The following is a 27,926-nucleotide window of genomic DNA, read 5'->3' as shown; positions in this document are numbered from 1 at the left end:
GCCCCCCGCTGCCGCTGGAAAGCCGCCCCCGGCAGCCGCCGCCGCTCAGTGCTGTCGCCGCCGCGGCGGGACCGGCAGCGCGTCTCGGGCCGGCAGCGTCGGGGGCTGCGAGCCGCGGCCGCCGCTCGGGGCTCCCCTCTCGGCTCTTGTCGCCCTCTCTCCGCCCTCTCCCCGTCCCTTCCCGTCCCGGGGCTCGCCAGAGCCCGCCGGCCGCCTGCTGCGGCTGCTCACGCCGGGCCGGCCCGCGCCCTCGTCCCCGCCGCAGCATGCAGAGCCTCCGCGGACTCTTCAGGAGGGGGCGGCAGCGGCCGCCGTCCGGCAGCGCTCCCGCGCCCGGCGCCGCCGGGGCCTCCGAGCAGCGGCAGAGGGGCCGGGGCGGGCTGCACAGCGCGGCCGCCGACGGCGACCTGGCCCAGCTGCAGCGGCGCTGGTGGCTGAGGAGACTCCGCATCAACGGGCGCGACGCCAACAAGCAGTAAGGGCCGGGCACTGCCCCTAGCAAAGCTTCCACCCACCCCGGCTGCAAGAGCCGGCAAAGCCCAGCGGGGTCGCAAGCGCCCTCGGAGCAGGGCCGGCTCCACAGCGCTGGCCTTGCCGGAGGCCTGCCCAAGCTGGGACCGGAGCCGGCGGGTGCTCCGCTCCGCCCTGCCCTGCCCTGCCCTGCCCTGCCCTGCCCTGCCCTGCCCGCCTGGTGCCTGTAGTGAATCTTGTGTGCGGCTCAGCAGGCCTTCGGCCAGGCACAGACGGCTCCTTTCCTGTCGCCAGACTGAGTGGCTTGTTTGAGCAGGGCACGGCTTCCCCTTGCTGTTACAGGTCCCATCCCCTGCGTCTCTGGGCACGCCTGGCGCGGGACTGATCCGGGCAAAACCCAGGGCCTTGCGCAGTCTCCGCAGACTTATGCAGCCTCCGTAGACTGCAGGCTGCCAAGACGCGGTCTCCTTTTGCTGGCCTGGGTGGCTGGGCAGTCCTGCTGGAGGCCTGCTTGGGCAGGTTCAGTGACACAGCTGAGGAAATGCCTCCTGACTCAACTGTCCCCTCTTGGGGACTTCTCCTAGACAGCCCCAGGCTTTGGGTGTGCAACTGCTGCCACCGGCTCTGAACAAGAAAGCATGCTTTCGGCTTCCTTTTGGCAGCTGAGCTTTGTGGCCCCATGTGGCGAGTTCCACAGCCTGAAACCATGTCTTCAGCTGTCTCCCTGTGACAGCTAACTGAATATCTTTAATTCCTAGGACGCCTCTGCACCTTGCTTGTGCGAACGGCCATGCAGATGTCGTTCGCTTTCTGGTAGGACAGAAGTGCAAGCTAAACCCTCGCGACAACTATAAGAAGTCGCCCCTGATGAAGGTACGTGGAATGTGTTATGCTGTTGTACGTTGGGCTTATCGATTACGCGCTGAACGATACGTACCTCGCGTGACTCTTTACATAGGTCTGCATAGAATTGTATCCTGTGATTCTACGAAACAGGCAGGTTGTAGTCAGCGGGGATGGGGCATATGTTGCCTGATCTTTGCAGACGCTCGTACTTCCCAGTGTTGGGAAGATGCGGGAGTTCTGACAGAGAAACGTAGACGTTGGAAGTTATTCTGCCTTTGTGTCTTGTTTCCAGGCAGTAGAGCACCTGCACAAAGAATGTGCGGCTATTCTGCTGGAGCACGGTGCCAACCCTGACCTCCATGGTGCCAGCGGCAACACTGCCCTTCACCTGGCTACCATCATGTCTAGCAAGTCGCTAGTGGAGCTGTTACTTGAGCACAATGCCCATATCGATGCTAAGGATGATGTAAGCTTGGATTTTGCGTAAGGCTCCTCTGCCCAGCACTTGCTTGACTTTTCTCTGTTATTCTAAGGAGATTATATCTCCTTTCAGTTCGGGTACACTCCGCTTGCTGTTGCGATCACGAGGCGCTGTCAAGAGATGACTGAGTTGCTTCTTCAAAAAGGAGCTGACGTGCACGCTCAAGATAAGCATGAAAGGTGAAGGCTTTGTCAAAAGTGCGCACGGGACTCCTTAGCATTGTTCAGGCTGGACTGATGGGAGGCATAGGAATGAGCTTTGCAAAAGAACCTGGAGCTGCGCGGAAGGAGCTCCTTCTGCGTGACTTGTGAAAGCAGGCCTGCACCCGGCGGCTCTCTCACCTCAGGGGACGATTGCCGCACCGAGGACTGCAAGAAAGCGTTGGCTGTGGTGCCTCCGACGCACATGCACAGACTCCCCTGTCTGCTCTGGGCAGGTGGTTGGCCTGGAGACCTCCTGCGGTCCGAGCAACCTGCATTCTCTGACGCTTCTATGTGTTTGGCTGTGCTTTCACTCTGCTTCTAGGAGAGAGGAAACGAGTTGTTTGGGGAGCAAAGAGGGGCTGAAGTAATGGCAGTGCAATGTCTGCAGAAGCTGATGTATTTCCTATCAACTCTTGGATGCTTTAGGACCATTCTTATGCTTGCTGCTGTTGTTGGGGATATGAATGTCATACGACTTCTTCTTCGGCACGGTGCTGATCCTTCTCAGGAAGACATGTTTGCGTACACGGCTATGGATTATGCCAGACTGTCTCCATATGCTGAGTAAGTGGTTGACGTCCTCGTTAGAGCAGCTGCATTGTCAGAGTGTCCGTGCTGATGTAGGGCCCTTTTTGGTGCCATCTGCAGGGTTGAATGAAGTGTTGAGACCTTTGTTGAAGCCGGGCTCAGTGACATCTTCTGATGCATCTCTTTCCTTGACAAGAGTGGATTTGTAGGTTCAGGAAAACTTTCCCCCACAGTTCTCCCTGAGAATTCTCCCAAGTGTGCTGCCAAGCTCCACTCCACTCCACCAGACTGACTCGCAACTACCTGCCTTTTGTTTCAGAGGGGATCTAAATGATATCCTCTGAGTTCAAGCATGTTTGAGGGTTGCTGTAGCAAAACAAGATGGTCATTCCTTCCCTCCAGGCTTCTGGCACAGTACCAGTCTTGTGCTAATGCACCACTTTGCACAGCAGCCTTGGGCAGGCGCACGGTTTTTATATTTTCTTTTCTTGTTTGTTTGGGGTTTTTTTGTTTTGTTTCTAGTTCTGCTTACGAGGCAAACCTGAAAGTGGTCTCTCTCCAGATCCCCAACTGACCCTCTGCCAGGGTTGTTAGAAGATAACACCTGTGCAATGTACTGAACCCCTGCAGTGCCTGGAATGCAACCGCAGTCTTTGTTGGGCTCTTGATATGCCACCTAGGAGGTCTGTAACCTCTCAGGTCCTCAGACCAACCATGGCAATTTCCAAACCCGTTCAAAGTCAGGACTGGGTTTGAGGAGACGTCACCCTGGCTTGAAGGGTGACAAAGAGTTGCTGCAGCGTTAGGATAGCATCCTGCTGAGGTAGAAGCCTTGTTCTTAGATGTCTGTCTGCCGGGGGACTTTTTAAGCTTCCTGGCCCTGGAAATGGAGAGGAGGTGTAACTCTCTGCAGATGGCTAGGAATATGTGTAGGATGTCTCACGAATGCCTGTTGCTCTTTCAGTAGAGCGTGGATGAGAGTGTGTGGGGGGGTGTGTTTTTACAGAATGCATTTCCTTTCTTTCTGTATATAGCACTGCAAAGCAACTGGAGGAACATGTGCGCTGCAAAAGGACGGGAGATTGTTCTGCGGGAGGCACAGAAGGCGCAGCAGTACTTGACAGCTCTTGCTCTGGGAAGCCTGCTGAATTTCCCTTGGGCGCACCTGCACTGGCCACAGCAGGTAGGATCCTTCACCATGAAGGAGGTGATGACGACAATGCACTGTGGCCTGCAGGAGAACACTAAAACGCTGACTGGAATGCAGGGGTGGAGAGATGTGGAAAGGCAGATTGAAATAGCAGCTAACAGCAGCAATGTGCTTCTTACACCCTCTCTAGGAGTCTTGCCAGCAGCAGGAGCACAGCAGGAGGAACAGTTTGATTCCCCTTCTGATTATGAGGTACCTTCTCTGAAGGGAAGGCAGTGGGGCCTCACTGGCCTCCCTTGCTTTTGGTCTCATTTCCCTCTGCTTCGGCTTCCTCCGCACGCTCCGAACCGGGACCTTGCCATGCTGTGCTGGTTTTCACGCATGTCTTAATTTACACAGTCAGATGCTGAAGGGCCAAGTATTCGGCCAACCATTGTCATGGTTACAGCGGATGTCCACCACGGAGCCCGCTGGGAGCCAGTTGCAGAGGAGCCCGGCAATGGTAATTTCCTGATGGACTAATGGTTACCTTTGTAAGCTTCTCTGGACTGAAGCGGACAGCGAAAAGCAGAGTGAAATAAGCACTCACAGCAGCATCGCGCTTCTTTCCTCTTTCGTAGGTGACTTGCCATCGGCGGGAGCAGAACAAGAGGAAGATGAGGACTCCTCTTTTGATTCTGAGGTAGAATCCTAGAACCAGAATCATTGTGGTGGGAAAAGTCCCTGAAGATCATTGAGTCTAACCGCAAATGTTACACTGCCATGCCCACCCCTAAACCGTGTCCCTAAGTACCACATCTATGCATCTTCTGAACACCTCCGGGGACGGTGACTCAACCACTTCCCTGGCCAGCCTGTTCCAGTGCTCCATAAGCCTTCCAGCAATGAAGGCTTTCCTAAGAACCCAGCTAAACCTCCCCTGGCCCATCTTGAGGCCATTTCCTATGCTGCTATCAAATCCCTCTTGGGCAAAGACAGCGACGCCCACCTCACCACCACCTCTTGCAGTGAGGGGCCCAAAACTAAACCCAGTGTTCAAGGTGTGGCCTCCCAAGTGCCGAGTCCAAAGGGACAATCACTTCCCTAGCCCCGCTGCCCACACTATTTCTCATACAAGCCAGGATGCTGGTGGCCTCCTTGGCCAGCTGGCCACACTGCTGCCTCATATTCAGGCACCCGTCAAACAACACCCCCACATCCCTTTCCACCAGGCAGCTTTGCAGCCACTCTTCCCTATCTAAGAAGGACTCCCTGGGGTCTCCCTGGCCTCCCTTGCTTTTGGTCTCATTTCTCTCTACTGCTGCCTCCGCCACATGCTCCAAACTGGGACCTTGCCATGCCGCTGCTGCAGGCAAGCTCCTCAGTTTGGACTGGGATGAAGGAGGTCAAGCTAATGACTCGGCTCTCCTACCAGCTGTCCTTTGAGCTGGACTTGTAGTACAGGATTGAAGCAGTAAAGCTTCCCACCAGTTATGATCCTCTGAAATCCTACCAGGCTGGCGCTGTGAGGATTGCTGTTTTTCCTCCACATAGGTCTCTTCTCCACATCCAGTCCGTGTCAAGCGGTTGCCCATGGGGTATACAGCCTAGACGCTTTGCTCCCTCTGTCTACTTCCTCTCTGTCTCTTGGGCAGGTGTTCTTCAGTTCCTTTTGAAAGCCCTGCTCCACAGAGATGCCTAACACGCTGCTTCTGTTTGCCGTTCTCCTTCTTTCCGTCACCTGATGCCACGTTATGGGTGTTGGCTGAAGCAAGAGCTTTGCAAGTGGAAGTGGGTTGAGAAAGAGTCTGTGCCAGTTTTCACGCATGTCTTTTAATCTACACAGTCGGATGCTGAAGGTCCAAGATCTGGGCCAACCACCATGGTGCTTCCAGAGAAATTCCACCATGGAGCCCGCTGGGAGCCAGTTGCAGAGGAGCCCGGCAATGGTAATTTCCTGATGGACTAATGGTTACCTTTGTAAGCTTCTCTGGACTGAAGCGGACAGCGAAAAGCAGAGTGAAATAAGCACTCACAGCAGCATCGCGCTTCTTTCCGCTTTCGTAGGTGACTTGCCATGGGCGGGAGCAGAACAAGAGGAAGATGAGGACTCCTCTTTTGATTCTGAGGTAGAATCCTAGAACCAGAATCATTGTGGTGGGAAAAGTCCCTGAAGATCATTGAGTCTAACCGCAAATGTTACACTGCCATGCCCACCCCTAAACCGTGTCCCTAAGTACCACATCTATGCATCTTCTGAACACCTCCGGGGACGGTGACTCAACCACTTCCCTGGCCAGCCTGTTCCAGTGCTCCATAAGCCTTCCAGCAATGAAGGCTTTCCTAAGAACCCAGCTAAACCTCCCCTGGCCCATCTTGAGGCCATTTCCTATGCTGCTATCAAATCCCTCTTGGGCAAAGACAGCGACGCCCACCTCACCACCACCTCTTGCAGTGAGGGGCCCAAAACTAAACCCAGTGTTCAAGGTGTGGCCTCCCAAGTGCCGAGTCCAAAGGGACAATCACTTCCCTAGCCTCGCTGCCCACACTATTTCTCATACAAGCCAGGATCCTGGTGGCCTCCTTGGCCAGCTGGCCACACTGCTGCCTCATATTCAGGCACCCGTCAAACAACACCCCCACATCCCTTTCCACCAGGCAGCTTTGCAGCCACTCTTCCCTATCTAAGAAGGACTCCCTGGGGTCTCCCTGGCCTCCCTTGCTTTTGGTCTCATTTCTCTCTACTGCTGCCTCCGCCACATGCTCCAAACTGGGACCTTGCCATGCCGCTGCTGCAGGCAAGCTCCTCAGTTTGGACTGGGATGAAGGAGGTCAAGCTAATGACTCGGCTCTCCTACCAGCTGTCCTTTGAGCTGGACTTGTAGTACAGGATTGAAGCAGTAAAGCTTCCCACCAGTTATGATCCTCTGAAATCCTACCAGGCTGGCGCTGTGAGGATTGCTGCTTTTCCTCCACATAGGTCTCTTCTCCACATCCAGTCCGTGTCAAGCGGTTGCCCATGGGGTATACAGCCTAGACGCTTTGCTCCCTCTGTCTACTTCCTCTCTGTCTCTTGGGCAGGTGTTCTTCAGTTCCTTTTGAAAGCCCTGCTCCACAGAGATGCCTAACACGCTGCTTCTGTTTGCCGTTCTCCTTCTTTCCGTCACCTGATACCACGTTATGGGTGTTGGCTGAAGCAAGAGCTTTGCAAGTGGAAGTGGGTTGAGAAAGAGTCTGTGCCAGTTTTCACGCATGTCTTTTAATCTACACAGTCGGATGCTGAAGGTCCAAGATCTGGGCCAACCACCATGGTGCTTCCAGAGAAATTCCACCACGGAGCCCGCTGGGAGCCAGTTGCAGAGGAGCCCGGCAATGGTAATTTCCTGATGGACTAATGGTTACCTTTGTAAGCTTCTCTGGACTGAAGCGGACAGGGAAAAGCAGAGTGAAATAAGCACTCACAGCAGCATCGCGTTTCTTTCCTCTTTCGTAGGTGACTTGCCAGCGGTGGGAGCAGAACAAGAGGAAGATGAGGATTCCTCTTTTGATTCTGAGGTAGAATCCTAGACCCAGAATCATTGTGGTGGGAAAAGTCCCTGAAGATCATTGAGTCTAACCGCAAATGTTACACTGCCATGCCCACCCCTAAACCGTGTCCCTAAGTACCACATCTATGCATCTTCTGAACACCTCCGGGGACGGTGACTCAACCACTTCCCTGGCCAGCCTGTTCCAGTGCTCCATAAGCCTTCCAGCAATGAAGGCTTTCCTAAGAACCCAGCTAAACCTCCCCTGGCCCATCTTGAGGCCATTTCCTATGCTGCTATCAAATCCCTCTTGGGCAAAGAGAGCGACGCCCACCTCGCCACCACCTCTTGCAGTGAGGGGCCCAAAACTAAACCCAGTGTTCAAGGTGTGGCCTCCCAAGTGCCGAGTCCAAAGGGACAATCACTTCCCTAGCCCCGCTGCCCACACTATTTCTCATACAAGCCAGGATCCTGGTGGCCTCCTTGGCCAGCTGGCCACACTGCTGCCTCATATTCAGGCACCCGTCAAACAACACCCCCACATCCCTTTCCACCAGGCAGCTTTGCAGCCACTCTTCCCTATCTAAGAAGGACTCCCTGGGGTCTCCCTGGCCTCCCTTGCTTTTGGTCTCATTTCTCTCTACTGCTGCCTCCGCCACATGCTCCAAACTGGGACCTTGCCATGCCGCTGCTGCAGGCAAGCTCCTCAGTTTGGACTGGGATGAAGGAGGTCAAGCTAATGACTCGGCTCTCCTACCAGCTGTCCTTTGAGCTGGACTTGTAGTACAGGATTGAAGCAGTAAAGCTTCCCACCAGTTATGATCCTCTGAAATCCTACCAGGCTGGCGCTGTGAGGATTGCTGCTTTTCCTCCACATAGGTCTCTTCTCCACATCCAGTCCGTGTCAAGCGGTTGCCCATGGGGTATACAGCCTAGACGCTTTGCTCCCTCTGTCTACTTCCTCTCTGTCTCTTGGGCAGGTGTTCTTCAGTTCCTTTTGAAAGCCCTGCTCCACAGAGATGCCTAACACTCTGCTTCTGTTTGCCGTTCTCCTTCTTTCCGTCACCTGATACCACGTTATGGGTGTTGGCTGAAGCAAGAGCTTTGCAAGTGGAAGTGGGTTGAGAAAGAGTCTGTGCCAGTTTTCACGCATGTCTTTTAATCTACACAGTCGGATGCTGAAGGTCCAAGATCTGGGCCAACCACCATGGTGCTTCCAGAGAAATTCCACCACGGAGCCCGCTGGGAGCCAGTTGCAGAGGAGCCCGGCAATGGTAATTTCCTGATGGACTAATGGTTACCTTTGTAAGCTTCTCTGGACTGAAGCGGACAGGGAAAAGCAGAGTGAAATAAGCACTCACAGCAGCATCGCGTTTCTTTCCTCTTTCGTAGGTGACTTGCCAGCGGTGGGAGCAGAACAAGAGGAAGATGAGGATTCCTCTTTTGATTCTGAGGTAGAATCCTAGACCCAGAATCATTGTGGTGGGAAAAGTCCCTGAAGATCATTGAGTCTAACCGCAAATGTTACACTGCCATGCCCACCCCTAAACCGTGTCCCTAAGTACCACATCTATGCATCTTCTGAACACCTCCGGGGACGGTGACTCAACCACTTCCCTGGCCAGCCTGTTCCAGTGCTCCATAAGCCTTCCAGCAATGAAGGCTTTCCTAAGAACCCAGCTAAACCTCCCCTGGCCCATCTTGAGGCCATTTCCTATGCTGCTATCAAATCCCTCTTGGGCAAAGAGAGCGACGCCCACCTCGCCACCACCTCTTGCAGTGAGGGGCCCAAAACTAAACCCAGTGTTCAAGGTGTGGCCTCCCAAGTGCCGAGTCCAAAGGGACAATCACTTCCCTAGCCCCGCTGCCCACACTATTTCTCATACAAGCCAGGATCCTGGTGGCCTCCTTGGCCAGCTGGCCACACTGCTGCCTCATATTCAGGCACCCGTCAAACAACACCCCCACATCCCTTTCCACCAGGCAGCTTTGCAGCCACTCTTCCCTATCTAAGAAGGACTCCCTGGGGTCTCCCTGGCCTCCCTTGCTTTTGGTCTCATTTCTCTCTACTGCTGCCTCCGCCACATGCTCCAAACTGGGACCTTGCCATGCCGCTGCTGCAGGCAAGCTCCTCAGTTTGGACTGGGATGAAGGAGGTCAAGCTAATGACTCGGCTCTCCTACCAGCTGTCCTTTGAGCTGGACTTGTAGTACAGGATTGAAGCAGTAAAGCTTCCCACCAGTTATGATCCTCTGAAATCCTACCAGGCTGGCGCTGTGAGGATTGCTGCTTTTCCTCCACATAGGTCTCTTCTCCACATCCAGTCCGTGTCAAGCGGTTGCCCATGGGGTATACAGCCTAGACGCTTTGCTCCCTCTGTCTACTTCCTCTCTGTCTCTTGGGCAGGTGTTCTTCAGTTCCTTTTGAAAGCCCTGCTCCACAGAGATGCCTAACACGCTGCTTCTGTTTGCCGTTCTCCTTCTTTCCGTCACCTGATACCACGTTATGGGTGTTGGCTGAAGCAAGAGCTTTGCAAGTGGAAGTGGGTTGAGAAAGAGTCTGTGCCAGTTTTCACGCATGTCTTTTAATCTACACAGTCGGATGCTGAAGGTCCAAGATCTGGGCCAACCACCATGGTGCTTCCAGAGAAATTCCACCACGGAGCCCGCTGGGAGCCAGTTGCAGAGGAGCCCGGCAATGGTAATTTCCTGATGGACTAATGGTTACCTTTGTAAGCTTCTCTGGACTGAAGCGGACAGGGAAAAGCAGAGTGAAATAAGCACTCACAGCAGCATCGCGTTTCTTTCCTCTTTCGTAGGTGACTTGCCAGCGGTGGGAGCAGAACAAGAGGAAGATGAGGATTCCTCTTTTGATTCTGAGGTAGAATCCTAGACCCAGAATCATTGTGGTGGGAAAAGTCCCTGAAGATCATTGAGTCTAACCGCAAATGTTACACTGCCATGCCCACCCCTAAACCGTGTCCCTAAGTACCACATCTATGCATCTTCTGAACACCTCCGGGGACGGTGACTCAACCACTTCCCTGGCCAGCCTGTTCCAGTGCTCCATAAGCCTTCCAGCAATGAAGGCTTTCCTAAGAACCCAGCTAAACCTCCCCTGGCCCATCTTGAGGCCATTTCCTATGCTGCTATCAAATCCCTCTTGGGCAAAGAGAGCGACGCCCACCTCGCCACCACCTCTTGCAGTGAGGGGCCCAAAACTAAACCCAGTGTTCAAGGTGTGGCCTCCCAAGTGCCGAGTCCAAAGGGACAATCACTTCCCTAGCCCCGCTGCCCACACTATTTCTCATACAAGCCAGGATGCTGTTGGCCTCCTTGGCCAGCTGGCCACACTGCTGCCTCATATTCAGGCACCCGTCAAACAACACCCCCACATCCCTTTCCACCAGGCAGCTTTGCAGCCACTCTTCCCTATCTAAGAAGGACTCCCTGGGGTCTCCCTGGCCTCCCTTGCTTTTGGTCTCATTTCTCTCTACTGCTGCCTCCGCCACATGCTCCAAACTGGGACCTTGCCATGCCGCTGCTGCAGGCAAGCTCCTCAGTTTGGACTGGGATGAAGGAGGTCAAGCTAATGACTCGGCTCTCCTACCAGCTGTCCTTTGAGCTGGACTTGTAGTACAGGATTGAAGCAGTAAAGCTTCCCACCAGTTATGATCCTCTGAAATCCTACCAGGCTGGCGCTGTGAGGATTGCTGTTTTTCCTCCACATAGGTCTCTTCTCCACATCCAGTCCGTGTCAAGCGGTTGCCCATGGGGTATACAGCCTAGACGCTTTGCTCCCTCTGTCTACTTCCTCTCTGTCTCTTGGGCAGGTGTTCTTCAGTTCCTTTTGAAAGCCCTGCTCCACAGAGATGCCTAACACGCTGCTTCTGTTTGCCGTTCTCCTTCTTTCCGTCACCTGATGCCACGTTATGGGTGTTGGCTGAAGCAAGAGCTTTGCAAGTGGAAGTGGGTTGAGAAAGAGTCTGTGCCAGTTTTCACGCATGTCTTTTAATCTACACAGTCGGATGCTGAAGGTCCAGGATCTGGGCCAACCACCATGGTGCTTCCAGAGAAATTCCACCACGGAGCCCGCTGGGAGCCAGTTGCAGAGGAGCCCGGCAATGGTAATTTCCTGATGGACTAATGGTTACCTTTGTAAGCTTCTCTGGACTGAAGCGGACAGGGAAAAGCAGAGTGAAATAAGCACTCACAGCAGCATCGCGCTTCTTTCCGCTTTCGTAGGTGCCTTGCCAGCGGCGGGAGCAGAACAAGAGGACGATGAGGATTCCTCTTTTGATTCTGAGGTAGAATCCTAGACCCAGAATCATTGTGGTGGGAAAAGTCCCTGAAGATCATTGAGTCTAACCACAAATGTTACACTGCCATGCCCACCCCTAAACCGTGTCCCTAAGTACCACATCTACGCATCTTCTGAACACCTCCGGGGACGGTGACTCAACCACTTCCCTGGCCAGCCTGTTCCAGTGCTCCATAAGCCTTCCAGCAATGAAGGCTTTCCTAAGAACCCAGCTAAACCTCCCCTGGCCCAACTTGAGGCCATTTCCTATGCTGCTATCAAATCCCTCTTGGGCAAATACAGCGACGCCCACCTCACCACCACCTCTTGCAGTGAGGGGCCCAAAACTAAACCCAGTGTTCAAGGTGTGGCCTCCCAAGTGCCGAGTCCAAAGGGACAATCACTTCCCTAGCCCCGCTGCCCACACTGTTTCTCATACAAGCCAGGATGCTGGTGGCCTCCTTGGCCAGCTGGCCACACTGCCGCCTCATATTCAGGCACCCGTCAAACAACACCCCCACATCCCTTTCCACCAGGCAGCTTTGCAGCCACTCTTCCCTATCTAAGAAGGACTCCCTGGGGTCTCCCTGGCCTCCCTTGCTTTTGGTCTCATTTCTCTCTACTGCTGCCTCCGCCACATGCTCCAAACTGGGACCTTGCCATGCCGCTGCTGCAGGCAAGCTCCTCAGTTTGGACTGGGATGAAGGAGGTCAAGCTAATGACTCGGCTCTCCTACCAGCTGTCCTTTGAGCTGGACTTGTAGTACAGGATTGAAGCAGTAAAGCTTCCCACCAGTTATGATCCTCTGAAATCCTACCAGGCTGGCGCTGTGAGGATTGCTGTTTTTCCTCCACATAGGTCTCTTCTCCACATCCAGTCCGTGTCAAGCGGTTGCCCATGGGGTATACAGCCTAGACGCTTTGCTCCCTCTGTCTACTTCCTCTCTGTCTCTTGGGCAGGTGTTCTTCAGTTCCTTTTGAAAGCCCTGCTCCACAGAGATGCCTAACACGCTGCTTCTGTTTGCCGTTCTCCTTCTTTCCGTCACCTGATGCCACGTTATGGGTGTTGGCTGAAGCAAGAGCTTTGCAAGTGGAAGTGGGTTGAGAAAGAGTCTGTGCCAGTTTTCACGCATGTCTTTTAATCTACACAGTCGGATGCTGAAGGTCCAAGATCTGGGCCAACCACCATGGTGCTTCCAGAGAAATTCCACCACGGAGCCCGCTGGGAGCCCGTTGCAGAGGAGCCCGGCAATGGTAATTTCCTGATGGACTAATGGTTACCTTTGTAAGCTTCTCTGGACTGAAGCGGACAGGGAAAAGCAGAGTGAAATAAGCACTCACAGCAGCATCGCGCTTCTTTCCTCTTTTGTAGGTGGCCTGCCAGCGGTGGGATCGCTGCGGCAGCGCAGCTTCAGTCTGGCCGGTTTGCACACCACGGCGGCCAGCGGCGACCTGGCCCAGCTGCAGCGGCACTGGTGGCTGAAAAGACTCTGCATCAACGGGCGCGACGCCACCAAGCAGTAAGGGCCGGTCTGCTTTTGCTGGCCTGGGTGGCTGGGCAGTCCTGCTGGCGGCCTGGGCACAAGAGCCTGCTTGGGCAGGTTCAGTGACACAGCTGAGGAAATGCCTCCTGACTCAACTTTCCCCTCTTGGGGACTTCTCCTAGACAGCCCCAGGCTTTGGGTGTGCAACTGCTGCCACCGGCTCTGAACAAGAAAGCTTGCTTTCGGCTTCCTTTTGGCAGTTGAGCTTTGTGGCCCCATGTGGCGAGTTCCACAGCCTGAAACCATGTCTTCAGCTGTCTCCCTGTGACAGCTAACTGAATATCTTTAATTCCTAGGACGCCTCTGCACCTTGCTTGTGCGAACGGCCATGCAGATGTCGTTCGCTTTCTGGTAGGACAGAAGTGCAAGCTAAACCCTCGCGACAACTATAAGAAGTCGCCCCTGATGAAGGTACGTGGAATGTGTTATGCTGTTGTACGTTGGGCTTATCGATTACGCGCTGAACGATACGTACCTCGCGTGACTCTTTACATAGGTCTGCATAGAATTGTATCCTATGATTCTACGAAACAGGCAGGTTGTAGTCAGCGGGGATGGGGCATATGTTGCCTGATCTTTGCAGACGCTCGTACTTCCCAGTGTTGGGAAGATGCGGGAGTTCTGACAGAGAGAAACGTAGACGTTGGAAGTTATTCTGCCTTTGTGTCTTGTTTCCAGGCAGTAGAGCACCTGCACAAAGAATGCGCGGCTATTCTGCTGGAGCACGGTGCCAACCCTGACCTCCACGGTGCCAGCGGCAACACTGCCCTTCACCTGGCTACCATCATGTCTAGCAAGTCGCTAGTGGAGCTGTTACTTGAGCACAATGCCCATATCGATGCTAAGGATGATGTAAGCTTGGATTTTGCGTAAGGCTCCTCTTCCCAACACTTGCTTGACTTTTCTCTGTTATTCTAAGGAGATTATATCTCCTTTCAGTTCGGGTACACTCCGCTTGCTGTTGCGATCACGAGGCGCTGTCAAGAGATGACTGAGTTGCTTCTTCAAAAAGGAGCTGACGTGCACGCTCAAGATAAGCATGAAAGGTGAAGGCTTTGTCAAAAGTGCGCACGGGACTCCTTAGCGTTGTTCAGGCTGGACTGATGGGAGGCATAGGAATGAGCTTTGCAAAAGAACCTGGAGCTGCGCAGAAGGAGCTCCTTCTGCGTGACTTGTGAAAGCAGGCCCGCACCCGGCGGCTCTCTCACCTCAGGGGACGATTGCCGCACTGAGGACTGCAAGAAAGCGTTAGCTGTGGTGCCGCACACGCACTTGCACGGACTCCCATGTGTGCTCTGGGCACAGGTGGTTGGCCTGGAGACCTCCTGCGGTCCCCCAAGCCTGAATTCTCCAACGCTTCCATGTGTTTGGCTGTGCTTTCACTCCAGCTCTAGGAGAGGGGAAACGAGTTGTTTGGGAAGCAAAGAGGGGCTGAAGTAATGGCAGTGCAATGTCTGCAGAAGCTGATGTATTTCCTATCATCTCTTGGATGCTTTAGGACCATTCTTATGCTTGCTGCTATTGCTGGGGATATGAATGTCATACGACTACTTCTTCGGCACGGTGCTGATCCTTCTCAGGAAGACATGTTTGCGTACACGGCTATGGATTATGCCAGACTGTCTCCATATGCTGAGTAAGTGGTTGACATCCTCATTAGAGCAGCTGCATTGTCAGAGTGTCCGTGCTGATGTAGGGCCCTTTTTGGTGCCATCTGCGGGTTTGAATGAAGTGTTGAGACCTTTGTTGAAGCTGGGCTCAGTGATGTCTTCTGATGCATCTCTTTCCTTGTCAAGAGTGGATTTGTAGGTTGAGGAAAACTTTCCCCCACAGTACTCCCTGAGAATTCTCCCAAATGTTCTGACAAGCTCCACTCCACCAGACTGACTCGCAACTACCTGCCTTTTGTTTCAGAGGGGATCTAAATGATATCCTCTGAGTAAAAGCATGTTTGAGGGTTGCTGTAGCAAAACAAGATGGTCATTCCTTCCCTCCAGGCTTCTGGCACAGTACCAGTCTTGTGCTAATGCACCACTTTGCACAGCAGCCTTGGTCAGGCGCACGGTTTTTATATTTTCTTTTCTTGTTTGTTTGGGGTTTTTTGTTTTGTTTCTAGTTCTGCTTATGAGGCAAACCTGAAAGTGGTCTCTCTCTGGATCCCCAACTGACCCTTTGCCAGGGCTGTTCGAAGATAACACCTATGCAATGTACTGAACCCCTGCAGTGCTTGGAATGCAACCACAGTCTTTGTTGGGCTCTTGATATGCCACCTAGAAGGTCTGTAACCTCTCAGGTCCTCGGACCAACCATGGGAATTTCCAAACCCCTTCAAAGTCAGGACTGGGTTTGAGGAGACGTCACCCTGGCTTCAAGGGTGACGAAGAGTTGCTGCAGCGTTAGGATAGCGTCCTGCTGAGGTAGAAGCCTTGTTGTGAGATGTCTGTCTGCCAGGCGGGCTTTTTAAGCTCACTGGCCCTGGAAATGGAGAGGAGGTTTGTCAGATGTGACTGTAGCCAGCAGGGGTGTGTTACTCTATAGACAAGAATAGGCACCTGTGCATGAACACGCCTGTGGTGAGAGTTTCAGTTTCCAGTATTCTAGAAATGCAGTAATGTGGAGGGGTGGGGTGGTGGTGTAACTCTCTGCAGATGGCTAGGAATATGTGTAGGTTCACTCACGAATGGCTGTTGCTCTTTCAGTAGAGCGTGGATGAGAGTGTGGGGGGGTGTTTTTACAGAATGCATTTCCTTCCTTTCTGTATACAGCACTGCAAAGCAACTGGAGGAATATGCGCTGTGAAAGGACGGGAGATTGTTCTGCGGGAGGCACAGAAGGCGCAGCGATGTCAGTTCCGTGGATGTGTGTTCCAACGAATATGTATTCTGTTGAATGAAGTGAAGAGTAGTGAAGTGTAGAAGAAGTGTCAAAGTCTCGAAGAAAGTGTCTAAGTCTAGAAGTCTAGAAGAAGTCTCGAAGTAGTGTCTAAGTCTAAGTCTTCTGTTGAAAAAAATGTTTCCAGTTTTATGTTGGTTGTTTTTCATTGTATTTCGAGAGCTGGTTTTCCTAGCCACACCCCTCACCTGGTGGTGATATGCATGCCCATTACCGGGTGATCCATTACCGGCGATATGCATGCACATTACCGGGTGATATGTATGCGCATTACCGGGCGATACACATGCGGGCGGTGGGGGGGGGGTTACGAGGAGGGGGGTGGGTTGGGGAGATAGGGCTAGATTTCTCGGAACCAGCTCTCCATTCACGTTTTGCAAGACAACAGGAGTTGCCTTGCAAAATAACGGGAAGCCATTGCTCGGGTGGTGGTTTGCTGTTTCAACAATGTTGAGACAAATGTTTGACACAGTCTTTTACACCACCCCGTGGCTCAACATTGTTGCCTCAGAGACGGAGTTCCATGGTGGCATAAATGATAGAGGAAAGGAGAAAGAAAATAATAAAAAAGAGAAGAAGAATAAAAGAAAAAAAAAAGATATATGCAATTCTGAACATTATTGTTTATCATTTAGTGTACAAAGAGATATAAATGCTAGATACTTCGATTTAATTAACAATATCTTATCTAAGTAAATTACAAAACCAGAACATTAACATATCAACATTTATCTTACAACTAAAAATTTGTCCCAGGCCAAGTTTGAGGCTTATGGCTCTGGGGGATCAGAAGAAGCAAGTAATTGTTTACAAGGACAATCATAAGATAAACAAAGATAAACCACCAAAACTATAGCAATGCACAACATCATAAACGCCTCAAGATAAAGCACCATCAAAATGTTAAGCATTTTGTTCACTTCTGCAACCATTTCTTTTCTTTGGCAAAACAGTTCAGTTTTTGCTTTTTGGTGAGGCTGGCGACCAAGTCCTCGTGGAGCTTGTGGCTGTGGAATTCTGGCCCACCGGAACGGGGGTCTGGATACACAGCAGGAAAATGGATTTCCCTGCCTCCAACTCAGAGCACAGTCAATAAACAATGACACTATAAATTTGCTGTCAATTTTATATCACCCCGTGGACCCATGGTGGTTTAAAAAAAAAAAAAAACAACAAAAGAAAACAAACAAAAAAAAACCCCAACCAAACAAAATCTCATATCTTTCCATCGTCTAGCGATGTTGAGACATTAATTAACCTTTTCAGTCTCTATCACCACCCTGTGGCTCAGCATCGCTCACCAAGGTTGAAGGGGGAAAAAAAAGAAGAGGGAAGGGGGGGTGAAGGGACTTAGTTATGCTTATAATATACGTATGGCCACAAAATGGGTTTATATTGTTGTATGATACGTTGAGGGGTTTCTTCATTTTTAATATCGACCACCCCAAGGTAACATACCTTAATCCAGGTCACATATAGCAATTTGTGGATATGATGTTCACAGATCCAATGATGTCAAATAACCTATTCAAAATCATACATATAACACAAATAAAGATTAATAGATTAACCATGACTATAGTAAACATCAAAACCATAGATTTAAATATCAATAATATTTTTCCCACCCCGTGAGTCCCAATATTTTCCTAAAAAAAAAAGTTTTAGGTAGGTTTCCAGGTTTGCCTTCAAAGTTATATGATTCTAACAGTTACGTGTTTGGTTTGCCGTACAAACCTGATATGTTTAACCCCATCAGGTGAAGTCACAGTGGCCGCTTGCATGCGAGTCACCACGCTTTGGATTAATTGAATTAGGCACAGTATAATACAAGGCGCGGGGCGGGGGGAGCTGTTTCTGCTTGTTTAGAAGGAAGAAGTTTTTTCGACAAAGTCAAAATTCCACATTGCTCCGCCTCAGTCTGCATCAGTGTGTTACCGTGTTATTTTTTCAATAAGTCTCATTTACTTATAACTAATCTCCATAATCAGTAAAACAAAAAGTATTATTAACATTACTCATAAAATTCTTTTGATAGATTTCATTATTTTTGATATGATTTTGTCTAACTCATTAAAAATGAGAGACTGTTAACTTTAAATGACATGTTTCTTTAGAAATCCATTGTTTCTGTTTTGGAGGCTGTGCTTCTTGACTCTCAAATAATGAATCCAAGAATCAATATCTTCAAATTTAGGGGCTGTATATATTGCTAGAAGCACCTGATATGGTTCTTTCCATTTTTATTGAAGCGTTTCCGATTCCCAAATTTTCAGGTACACATAATCTCCTGGTTAAAAATTACGAACTGGGGAATCTAAAGAAAGAGGCTCTGTGCAGTTCCATATCCATATCAGAGTTCTTCCAAGGGATATCAAATACAATTCCATTTCATTATCCCCAGTAGCAGTCACATTTTGAACAAGGGTTAGAGTCTGATAAGATTTTCCATACATTAACATATGGACTAATTTTAGTCCTAGATCTGGATTGAATCTTGATTCTCGGAAGTGCTTAAGGAAGAGCTTGAGGCCATTTTAAAGATATTTTCTGGCAAATTTTACTTGTCTGTTAGATTGTGGCCTTCAAGGAGTGTGTAAATTCAATTTGATTCCCAGAATTTTGCTCAATATTTGAATAATTTCAGACACAAAATGAGGACCTCTATTTGATTATATTCTTTTGGGGATTCCAAACCATTATATTATTTCTTTTAACATATTTTTAGCCACTTCTCTTGCCTATTGGTGCAACAGGAAAAAATCTTTTGGCCATATTTACTAATACCAATAGATATCTATATCCATTTTGTTGTGGCAATTCTGAAAAAATCAATCTGCCAATAATTTTCAGGCAAGTTTCCCATATATATGGTTCCTGGGGGTGGTTATTTAATATTTCTCGGGTTATTCTTTAAACAAGTTTCACACTTTTTGTTACTGATTTTATTAGCTTTATCATCCTAACACTAATCACCTGTCTTCTTAAATCACTGATCATTGCCTCTATTTCCCAATGAATTTTTCTATGCTTTTAGCTTTGATTGTGGTGAGACCACAACTTGATTTTTAGGACTAATGATCATTTTTCATATTTATTTGAATTGATTTAGCTAATTCCAAATCAACCTTACTGTAATTTGGGGTTTGTTGTTCAAATTTCACTTCTTTAACTGGTATTATTGTCATGATGCCTTTTTCTGCTCTCTTCTTTGCCTTTTTATTGACTAATTTATTTCCAATATTCACTGGGAAATTCCCAAATTGGTGGCTTTGCAGTGCATTATTGCAACTTCTTTGTGTTTCTGCACCACTTGGAGCAATTGCAGAATTTCTTCTTGGTGTTTAATGGATGTTCCTTGTGCTGTCAGCATTCCTCTTTCTTTCCATGTGGCTCCATGGGCATGTACTACTCCAAAAGCATACTTTAAATCAGTCCATATATTCACTTTTTATGTTCTGTCCATTTTAGGGCTTTTATGAGGGCTAGTTATCAGTTCAGCCTTTTGTGCTGAGGTGTTCACTGAGAGCGGCTTTGCATCAATAACAGAGTTTGTTATTGTTATTGCATATCCAGCCAATCTTCTTCCATTTCTCACGAGGCTGCTTCCATCAGTACATATCTCGAATTCTGGGTCAGGTATGTTCACTCTTCTGTTACTTCTGCTGGAATAAACTTGTTTGATGGTCTGTAGACAGTCATGACTTAGAACTTCTTCTTCTATTGAACTTAAAAAGATGGCAGGATTTATTGTTGTAGTTGTTTTCGATTTGACATCATCTTGTTCCAACAGGACAATTTGATGTTTGAGCATCCTGCTTGGGGATAACCAGTGTCCTCCTTTCTGTTCCAGAACAGAAAGTACCATATGCGGTACATAAGCTGTTCTTGGGTGTCCTGTTGTCAGCTTACAAGCTTCTTAATTCAGGAGGACAGTTGCTGCTACAGCCCATAGACAACCTGGTCATCCTTAGCTAACATTGTCCAATTGTTTGGAGAAATAACCAACCGGTCTTCTTCATTCTCCATTTTTCTGAGAAAGGATTCTTCTGAGGGCCAAATGTTGTCTTTCATGAACAAACAGTTCAAAGGGTTTGGTTAAAGCGGGCAACCCTAGAGCAGGAGTGAACATCAGAGCTACCTTTACATTCTGGAATGCCTTTCGAGCTTCAGGTTCTCACACAAGGGGTCCCTCCTTCAATTCCTTTAATCCACAGGTGACACCAGCCAGCCATTCCCAGAAATGTTCGCAGCTCCTTAGCTCCTTTTGGCTCCAGCATTTGGCAAATTGCCTCTTTTCTCTCATTTCCAAGTTGTCTTTGTCCCTGTGTGATTTCAAATCCCAAATACATGACAGTCTCTTTTCCAATCTGTGCTTTCTTCTTGGAAAATCTGTTATCACTTTGGCCCAAGAAATTTAGCAGGTTAGTAGTCAAGTTGAAATATTCTTCTCTGGTTTCTGTGGCTATTAAAATATCATCTACATATTGCAACACCAGTCTTTCAGGATAAATTATTTTGCATGTTTCTAATTCCTTAGCCAATTGATTTCCAAAGATCATTGGGCTATTTTTAAATCCTTGAGGTAGCACTGCCCAGGTGAGCTGAGTCTTCTTCCCAGTTGTGGGATTTTGCAGTTCAAAGGCAAAATATGCCTGACTATTTTTGTCAAGAAGAATACAGAAAAAGGCATCCTATAAGTTCAATACAGTGAACCACTTGTGATTTTCTTTTAAAGCTGTCAACAAGGATACAGGTTTGCCACTAAGGGGTGAATATCTTGAACTATTAAATTTATTGCTATTAAAATCTTGTACTAACCTATATTCCTCACTTTCTGGCTTTTTCACACGTAAAATGGGAGTATTGAATTCTGATTCACATTCAACTAATAGTCGATATTTTAAAAAAAAAAAAAAAATCAATCATTTTCTCAAGGCCTCTTCTAGCTTCTAATTTTAAGGGTACTCTTTTTGTCTTACCGGTTTGGTGCTTTCCTTTAGAAAAATCTTTACCAGTTCTGCTGCTTTTGAATGTCCGGGAAGTTCGGCAGCCCACACCAAAGGGTTACTGCATTGTCCACTTCTTGAGGGATTTCATATGGCTCTGAAGTTGTCTGTAACATAAAAATTCTTGCCTCTCTGGCTTTTGATTAGGGTGTATTTAATTGAATTTCACAGTTTTAAAAATTAATTTGTGCTTTCAATTTGCTCAATAAATCTCTCCCCAATAAGGCAACAGGACACTCTGGTATATATAAAAATTGGCCAGTTCCCCATTTTTACCCACCTTAAAGTTAAGGACTGAATGAAAAATTTATTTTCAGCTTTCCCTGTGGCACCAATTTTGTCTACATGCTTTTTACTCAATTTTCTTCTACAAGTACTTAAAAATGAATAGCTCCAGTATCAAAATAGAAAACCCGTGGTTTGGGTCCCCAGCTGGATTGTAACCAGGGGTTCTGCTGCGGAATTCTCCCCCAGTCCTCTTTGCACCTCTGACAAAGGCATCTGCTGTGCTGCCAGTTTTTTGTTTCTTTTTCAGAATAAGGACATTCATTTTTCCAGTGCCACCATGCTTCACACTTTGCACACTGATATTCCCAATCTCTCTCCTATTGCAGTTATTTTATCCATTCCTCTACCACACCCCGATCTCATCCCCGGTTTGTTCCCCTACTGCTTGTCAAAGTGGTAGGGGGGCAAGGCTTGAGCCGCTCCTTGTTCTATCTGGTCTTGTCGGCTCCCAGTTCTCCCTGCAATAGGACTGAAACCCTCATAATTCAACTGTCCCACTCTACAGCTCCCACCAGGGGTTCGGTGTTCTGGCCCCTTTTTCTACTGTTTCATTTGTTAAACCTGCATCAACACTTCCAGACCACACATAAAGATAATACAGAAATTTAACACAGAAATTTAACACAGAAATTTAACACATGAATTCTATGTTTCCCTCTTCAGTTCCACATTTTAAACATCACTTTCTATACTACAAGCCAGGATCTTTTCAACCTTTTTCCTTTTTCTTTTTTTTTTTTTTTTTTAATGCCAAAACCATCGGATCCTTGGGGACGTATCTGCAATCTTTCTGCCACTCGGGATGATTTCCCAAAGTAAAGAACAAATCAACATCGGGGACCACATCTCACTTTCCTTCCCTTCGACAAGATAACATCAACTGTAAAATATTGTATCAATTTTTTTTTTCTAGTTATTGAGTCTCCCCTTATATCCTCCCAATGTTTAAGAACACATCCCACTGGAGATTTCATTAATATTTCCCCTACCATTGAGGTAGACATAGAAGATATGTGTTTTCCCATATTTTACAAAGGAGTTATTTGGTACCAAAAAGACAATAACACTGTTCTACAGACAAAGTCAATCCCGTCACCAAGAAAAGTTTAAAACCCCAAATGCAATACTGTATATCATTCAAGTCCCGTACACTGCAACACATGCATACGTATGTCATGTAACAAGTGCGGTGATTTGTGCTCCTGTGTCAATTAAAAAGGTTACTGTTTTTTTTCTGTGGCCCTACAGCCACTGTAATCAACAAATCCCCTTTCACATTTAAGGTGAGTTGTTTTATAAACATCCACCCTCCGTTTCCCCCCCCACCTTCGGGGAACGGAGGAACTAGTTTCCCATCACCCTCTTTTCTGCATCAGTTTCTTCCCCAAGGTCTATCCATGGTGGGGCACTAGGGGTTGTTCCAAAATTGACTTTTTGCCCCGATCCTGTTTGTACAAGTTTCTCTAATTTCTGTGTTGGAAGCCCATCCATTAAATCTCGGGGAATACCTGTCTGGAGTCCCAGTTGCTGCCATTCCTGACGGCCGAGGGGTCTCCCTCTCCCAGGATCAGTAAGTCAGACCGACTTAAAATCGTGACTTCTCTTGACCAGTGCTGGCCAGCCTTCACCTTTTTCTGTGGCTCTTACAGCTCTGGTTTCAGTTTTTTGCCCGAATCCACCAACAGGACCGTATGTCCTCCCAAAATTTATGAGTTCTTGGGCTACTTCTCCCCATGTCCACACTTTCCTCCCTGTCCTTCTATGATCAGGGGTCACTGTTCCCTCCAGAGCACCGGTAAGTCTGTCTGCCACAGGGGTACTTTGTATCTTCCCCTGTAGCTGGATCCCAATGGGTTTCAGGGAATCAGGAAGTCCTCAGATTAGAGGAGTCATCTGTTCGGGATCCACAGGCATCATCATTGGAGAGCCCTGGTTAGGTTTGAGCTCTCTATCATACATCATTTGCAAACAAGCAGCCTTCTGCACACTCTCCACCAGTTGACCCACTGTGCCCATGATGGCTAGGGGGTCTCCCCTCTCCAAAGGGTTCAGCCCCCCAGCCCAATATGCTGCCCTCTGTGTCAAAGACCATGGGGCCCGATAATTGCCGGTAGTTAAAAATACACCCGGACACCAATATCCTTCCGCTTCCTTTTCTGACAACAAGATTCCACCCCCCCCCAACAACGACACTCTCCAGACATCCTCTTTGTCCGATTCCTTTGAAGTCCTTGCAAAATCCTTCCTTAATTTTGCCAACTCAGTTGCTGTAAACGGAACCTTTTTAGTAACAACTTGAGGATGGTTATTGGTTTCTCCCTCATACACATATTCAGTTTTAACTAGGGGATACATGTGAGGGGGGTTCTCTACAATTTCTTTTGCTTTTTGCAAGTCCCCCTGAGGGTAGATTTGCCTGATTCCCTTATCTTCTAACTTCAACTCCACCTCTCCACACGAGTCATTTTCTCTCCACAATTCTTCTGCGGGGATCTCATCACAAACATTTGCACATTTGCAAGCACCCATCTCACCAAAGAGGGGTTATTTCGTCCTGAGAGGGCCGCACCACAATTTTAACCACAATTCCCCCCCCACACACTCCCAGGAGGGCACACCTTTCAAATTTCACAAAAGGGGGGGGGGGCCACACCATAATTTTACCACAATTCCCCCCCAACATACACTCTCAGGAGGACACACCTTTCAAATTTCTCACGAAAGCACTTATGTCACAAAAGAGGAGTTATTTCGTCCTGGGAGGGCTGCACCACAATTTTTTTTTACCACAATTCCCCCTCCACACTCTCAGGAGGACACACCTTTCAAATTTCACAAAAGGGGCTTGTCTTTTGCCCAATTCTATCACTGTCCTTCTCCGGCTCTTTTCCTCGCAGACAAACAGAACCGCGGATCCGGACTTTGCACTCGCTTTGTACCAACGTAGGTCTCAGTCATACACACACACACACTAGAATTTCTAATAAAGCAACTGGACACTTTCTGTTTCTCCGAGAATCCTGCCGACTACGCCAATTAAATAATGTCACGTTCCGATTTCGGACGAGAGGAAGGCACCCTTGCGTTCTAGCCGACCTCAGACGAGTCTGGGAGGCTAGGGGCGGCTGGACCGACCTCTCACACACCGGAGCGTGGTTTTGTTCGTATTCTCGAGAACAGAATTAAGACTCAAAACGGAGTCAAGTGCCGGGTAACTTTATTAACCCGATAAGAAGTTTGTAAATGGAAGAGAAAGGAGAGAAAGGAAGGAAAGAGGGAAAAGAGTTTCAGTTGTAATAGCTACCGCCACAGAGCTGCGGCGTCCTGACAGTCCAGTTCGCTCGATGGGGGAACGATCCGGCCGGTGTTGGCCGTCTCGATGTCGGTTCCGTGGATGTGTGTTCCGGCGAATGTGTATTCTGTTGAACGAAGTGAAGAGTAGTGAAGTGTAGAAGTGTCGAAGTCTCGAAGAAAGTGTCTAAGTCTAAGTCTAGAAGTCTAGAAGAACCTTCTCTAGACTGAAGCGGACAGGGAAAAGCAGAGTGAAAAGCTTCTGACGTCCTTTGTAGGTGCCTTGCCAGCAGTGAAAGCAGAACAAGAGGAAAATGAGGACTCTTCTTTTGATTTCGAGGAAGAGTCATAGAACCAGAATCACTGTGGTGGGAAAAGTCCCTGAAGATCATCGAGTCCAGTCGTAAACCTTACTCTACCATGCCCACCCCTAAACCGTGTCCCTAAGCACCACATCCACGCATCTTCTGAACACCTCCGGAGATGATGATTCAACCACTTCCCTGGCCAGCCTGTTCCAGTACTCCATAAGCCTTCCAGCAATGAAGTCTTTCCTAAGATGCCAGCTAAACCTCCCCTGGCCCAACTTGAGGCCATTTCCTATGCTGCTATCAAATCCCTCTTGGGCAAAGACAGCGACGCCCACCTCACCACCACCTCTTGCAGTGAGGGGCCCAAAACTAAACCCAGTGTTCAAGGTGTGGCCTCCCAAGTGCCGAGTCCAAAGGGACAATCACTTCCTTAGCCCTGCTGCCCAGACTAATCCTCATACAAGCCAGGATGCTGTTGGCCTCCTTGGCCAGCACATAGGTCTCTTCTCCACATCCAGTCAGTGTCAAGTGGTTGCCCATGGGGCATACAGCCTAGACATTTTGCTCCATCTGTCTACTCCTCTACCTCTCTATCTTGGGCAGGTGTACCTTGGCCCATTTTGAAAGCCCTGCTCAATAGAGACGCCTAACACAGTGGCCCTGATAGCCCTGTATGCAGTCCATTGCAGAGGAATGTGGCAATGGTAACTTTCTGTTGGGACTAAGTGTAAGCTTCTGTAAGCTTCTCTGGAGTGAAGCCGATAGGGAAAAGCAGAGTGAAAGAGGCACGCTTCGTACCTCTTCTTTGTGTGTCTTGCCAGAAGCAGAAGCTCTGCAAGAGGAAGATTTTGACTCCTCTTCTGAGAATGAGTTCTTTTCTCTTCCACAGGTAATGCAGAAGTAACGCTTCTGTAGCCCCAGTGCTGAAATGCGCTGTGATGCTGTCGTGTTGCTGGGGATTCCTTTCCTCCCTCTCGGTCTTTCTCTGTTCTTGTTCGCTCAGATTTCTGCACCGGGCAGAGAAGAGCTTCAGCTAAAGAAGGATGCTTCAACTCAGGCAGATTGTCGAGGCTACAGACAGGTGACTGTTAAAGGCTGATCTCCGTACAGAGAGCTTTTCTTCTTACTGAGTTCATTTTCAAGTGCTGCTAGGAGGACTTTAGTGATTCTGGACCTGAAGTGTATTTTGGACCTCCTCTTGTTCGCGTTGTGAAGCAGAAGAGCTGCATAAAGAGAGAAAACTCTTCGGTGACACATCGGTGACACATCTGCTGTATTTTAATCCAAAGCCTTGCCCAACACAGGAGCGATATGAATATTTTAAAAATGGAGCAAATATGCCTTTTGAAGAGCAGCTCTGCAGGCCACCCCAGAGCTGGATGCAGTACTCCAGGTGGGGTCTCATGACAGCAGAGTAGAAGGGGAGAACCACCTCCCTCAGCCCCCAGGCCACCCTGAAGACCGATCTAGTGACATCATCCCATGAGTTAAAGCATCCCTCACGTTGTCGTCTTCTTACTGATCTCTCCGTGCTCAGGGAATACCATTTCTTTAGACGTGGGTCAGGCAGCTGCAGCAGGAGCTTACCAACGCTTTCAGAAAGAACTCCCTGGCAGAAGCTTCACTCAAAGCTAAGAAGCGCTACAGCAGCCACCTGCAGGAACAGAAACTGCAGCTGCAGAAGCAACTGGACAGGTCTAAAGCTAAGGTATGGACAAAGCCCGTCTCTTGGCTCTTGGCAGGGGCCCCGGCCTTTCTGGGAGCAAACCAGAGTGGGGAACTGATCCATTCCTGGGGGTCTGGTGTAACCCAGGCTGGTTCAGCACACGCCTAGCTGTGATGAGGGGGCTGGGAGGGAACAGCACCGCTGCCTTTGGTGCCTGGCTGTTTGCACCGCTGGAAGCAACAGCGGAGGGCTGCGCTAAGGTGGCCTTAGTACCCTGGGCACCTTTGCAACAGGAGTAGCTTGAGAAACATGTAAGCGACTCGCCTTGTTTTAGAAGCGCGGCGCCTACGATTAGAAAGGCCGCTAACCGTGAAGTGGCTCTGTCCTTAAATGGACAAGGGTGTGTGTATTCCTTTCAGAGAGCTGCTTCTCAAGTTTCATGGAGCACATGTATTTGCTTCTCTGGGGTTTGGCGAAGCAGAGTGTGTGCTGATGGAGAAAGAGTAGGCATACTGGAGTGCTGTGGCAGTGCTTTCTTGTATTCCCTCATGACATCATCATTGTTATGGAGTTGAAAAGTCACTTCAGGAGCAGAAGGAGCTTCTAACTGGGTTGGAGTAGCCAACAAGGGGCTGCAAAGTGTTTGGAGCCCTTGAGAGAGGAGGACAAGGAGTGTTGGGGCAGCATTTAGGAAGCACTGTAGGAAATCAATGTAGATGTAGCACAGGGGCCCCTGTGTAGAAGGTCAAGAAGTAACATGGCTTTTGGCAGTTGACGTGAAAGTCAAAGCAGTCCACTCCTTTTTATCAAAGCTAAGCTGGCTACTGAGGATTCTTGTTGCGGTCTGACAGCGGCAGGAATTGAAAGAACGGCGTATCTGGACTGAGTGTTATGCCGAGTCCCTGAAGGACGCCACAAAGAATAAGGAGAGGGAGCTAACCACTTCCAGGAACATGCAGGGCCTTCTGACCTCGCCTTGTGGAACTGCGGGTGTCCAAGAGCTGGAAGAACGCAGGCAACGGTAAGGAACCAACACAGTGGAGCAAGGCTTCGCTTTCTGCCATTGTGTGAAAACAACAGGACTCTCTTCTTGCGCCCCAGCGAGACAATGCTACACAATTTTCAAAGATGCTTTTGGCTTAGATGAGGTCCTTTCACACTCTTCTTCTGAGATTTGTGCTCTGGTGGACTTCTGGGAGAAGGCCTCTACTTCTTTTTCAGGCTCCAAGTTGGAAAGGCCAGGCTGGAAGCCACAGTCCGGCAACAAGCCAAAACCATTGAAGCCCTTCAGAAAGAGCTGCCAGCCTCTGCCTCAGGAAGCTTGTCGGAGCCTTCCCTGAAACCGTGAACAGGAACGCCTGTGGTGTCATCTGCAGAGCTTTGTACCGTCCCGACTTGAAATTTCCCAGCCGGGCTAATTCGGGTGTTGGTGTCAGTGTAAA

At 49.2% G+C, this 27,926-nt stretch overlaps 1 protein-coding gene across 1 annotated transcript; it reads left to right on the top strand.

Moving 5' to 3' along the window:
- The first annotated feature begins 266 nt into the window (after positions 1 to 266).
- LOC147602041 (uncharacterized) lies at positions 267 to 27,832 on the top strand. Its single transcript, XM_086742680.1, has 18 exons — positions 267 to 475; positions 1,230 to 1,344; positions 1,610 to 1,783; positions 1,871 to 1,977; positions 2,428 to 2,537; positions 3,545 to 3,712; positions 3,870 to 3,944; positions 5,503 to 5,517; positions 12,856 to 13,003; positions 13,324 to 13,438; positions 13,706 to 13,879; positions 13,967 to 14,073; positions 14,526 to 14,663; positions 25,572 to 25,707; positions 25,822 to 25,899; positions 26,374 to 26,526; positions 27,336 to 27,505; positions 27,706 to 27,832. Exons 1-18 carry the CDS (start codon positions 267 to 269, stop codon positions 27,830 to 27,832), a joined length of 2,319 nt encoding a protein of 772 aa, XP_086598806.1.
- Positions 27,833 to 27,926: the final 94 nt, after the last annotated feature.

Source organism: Chlamydotis macqueenii, chromosome 1 (genome assembly GCF_036417535.1).
Source record: "Chlamydotis macqueenii isolate bChlMac1 chromosome 1, bChlMac1.mat, whole genome shotgun sequence".
NCBI classification, from domain to species: domain Eukaryota; kingdom Metazoa; phylum Chordata; class Aves; order Otidiformes; family Otididae; genus Chlamydotis; species Chlamydotis macqueenii.
This window is presented reverse-complemented; position numbering and strand designations above follow the sequence as displayed.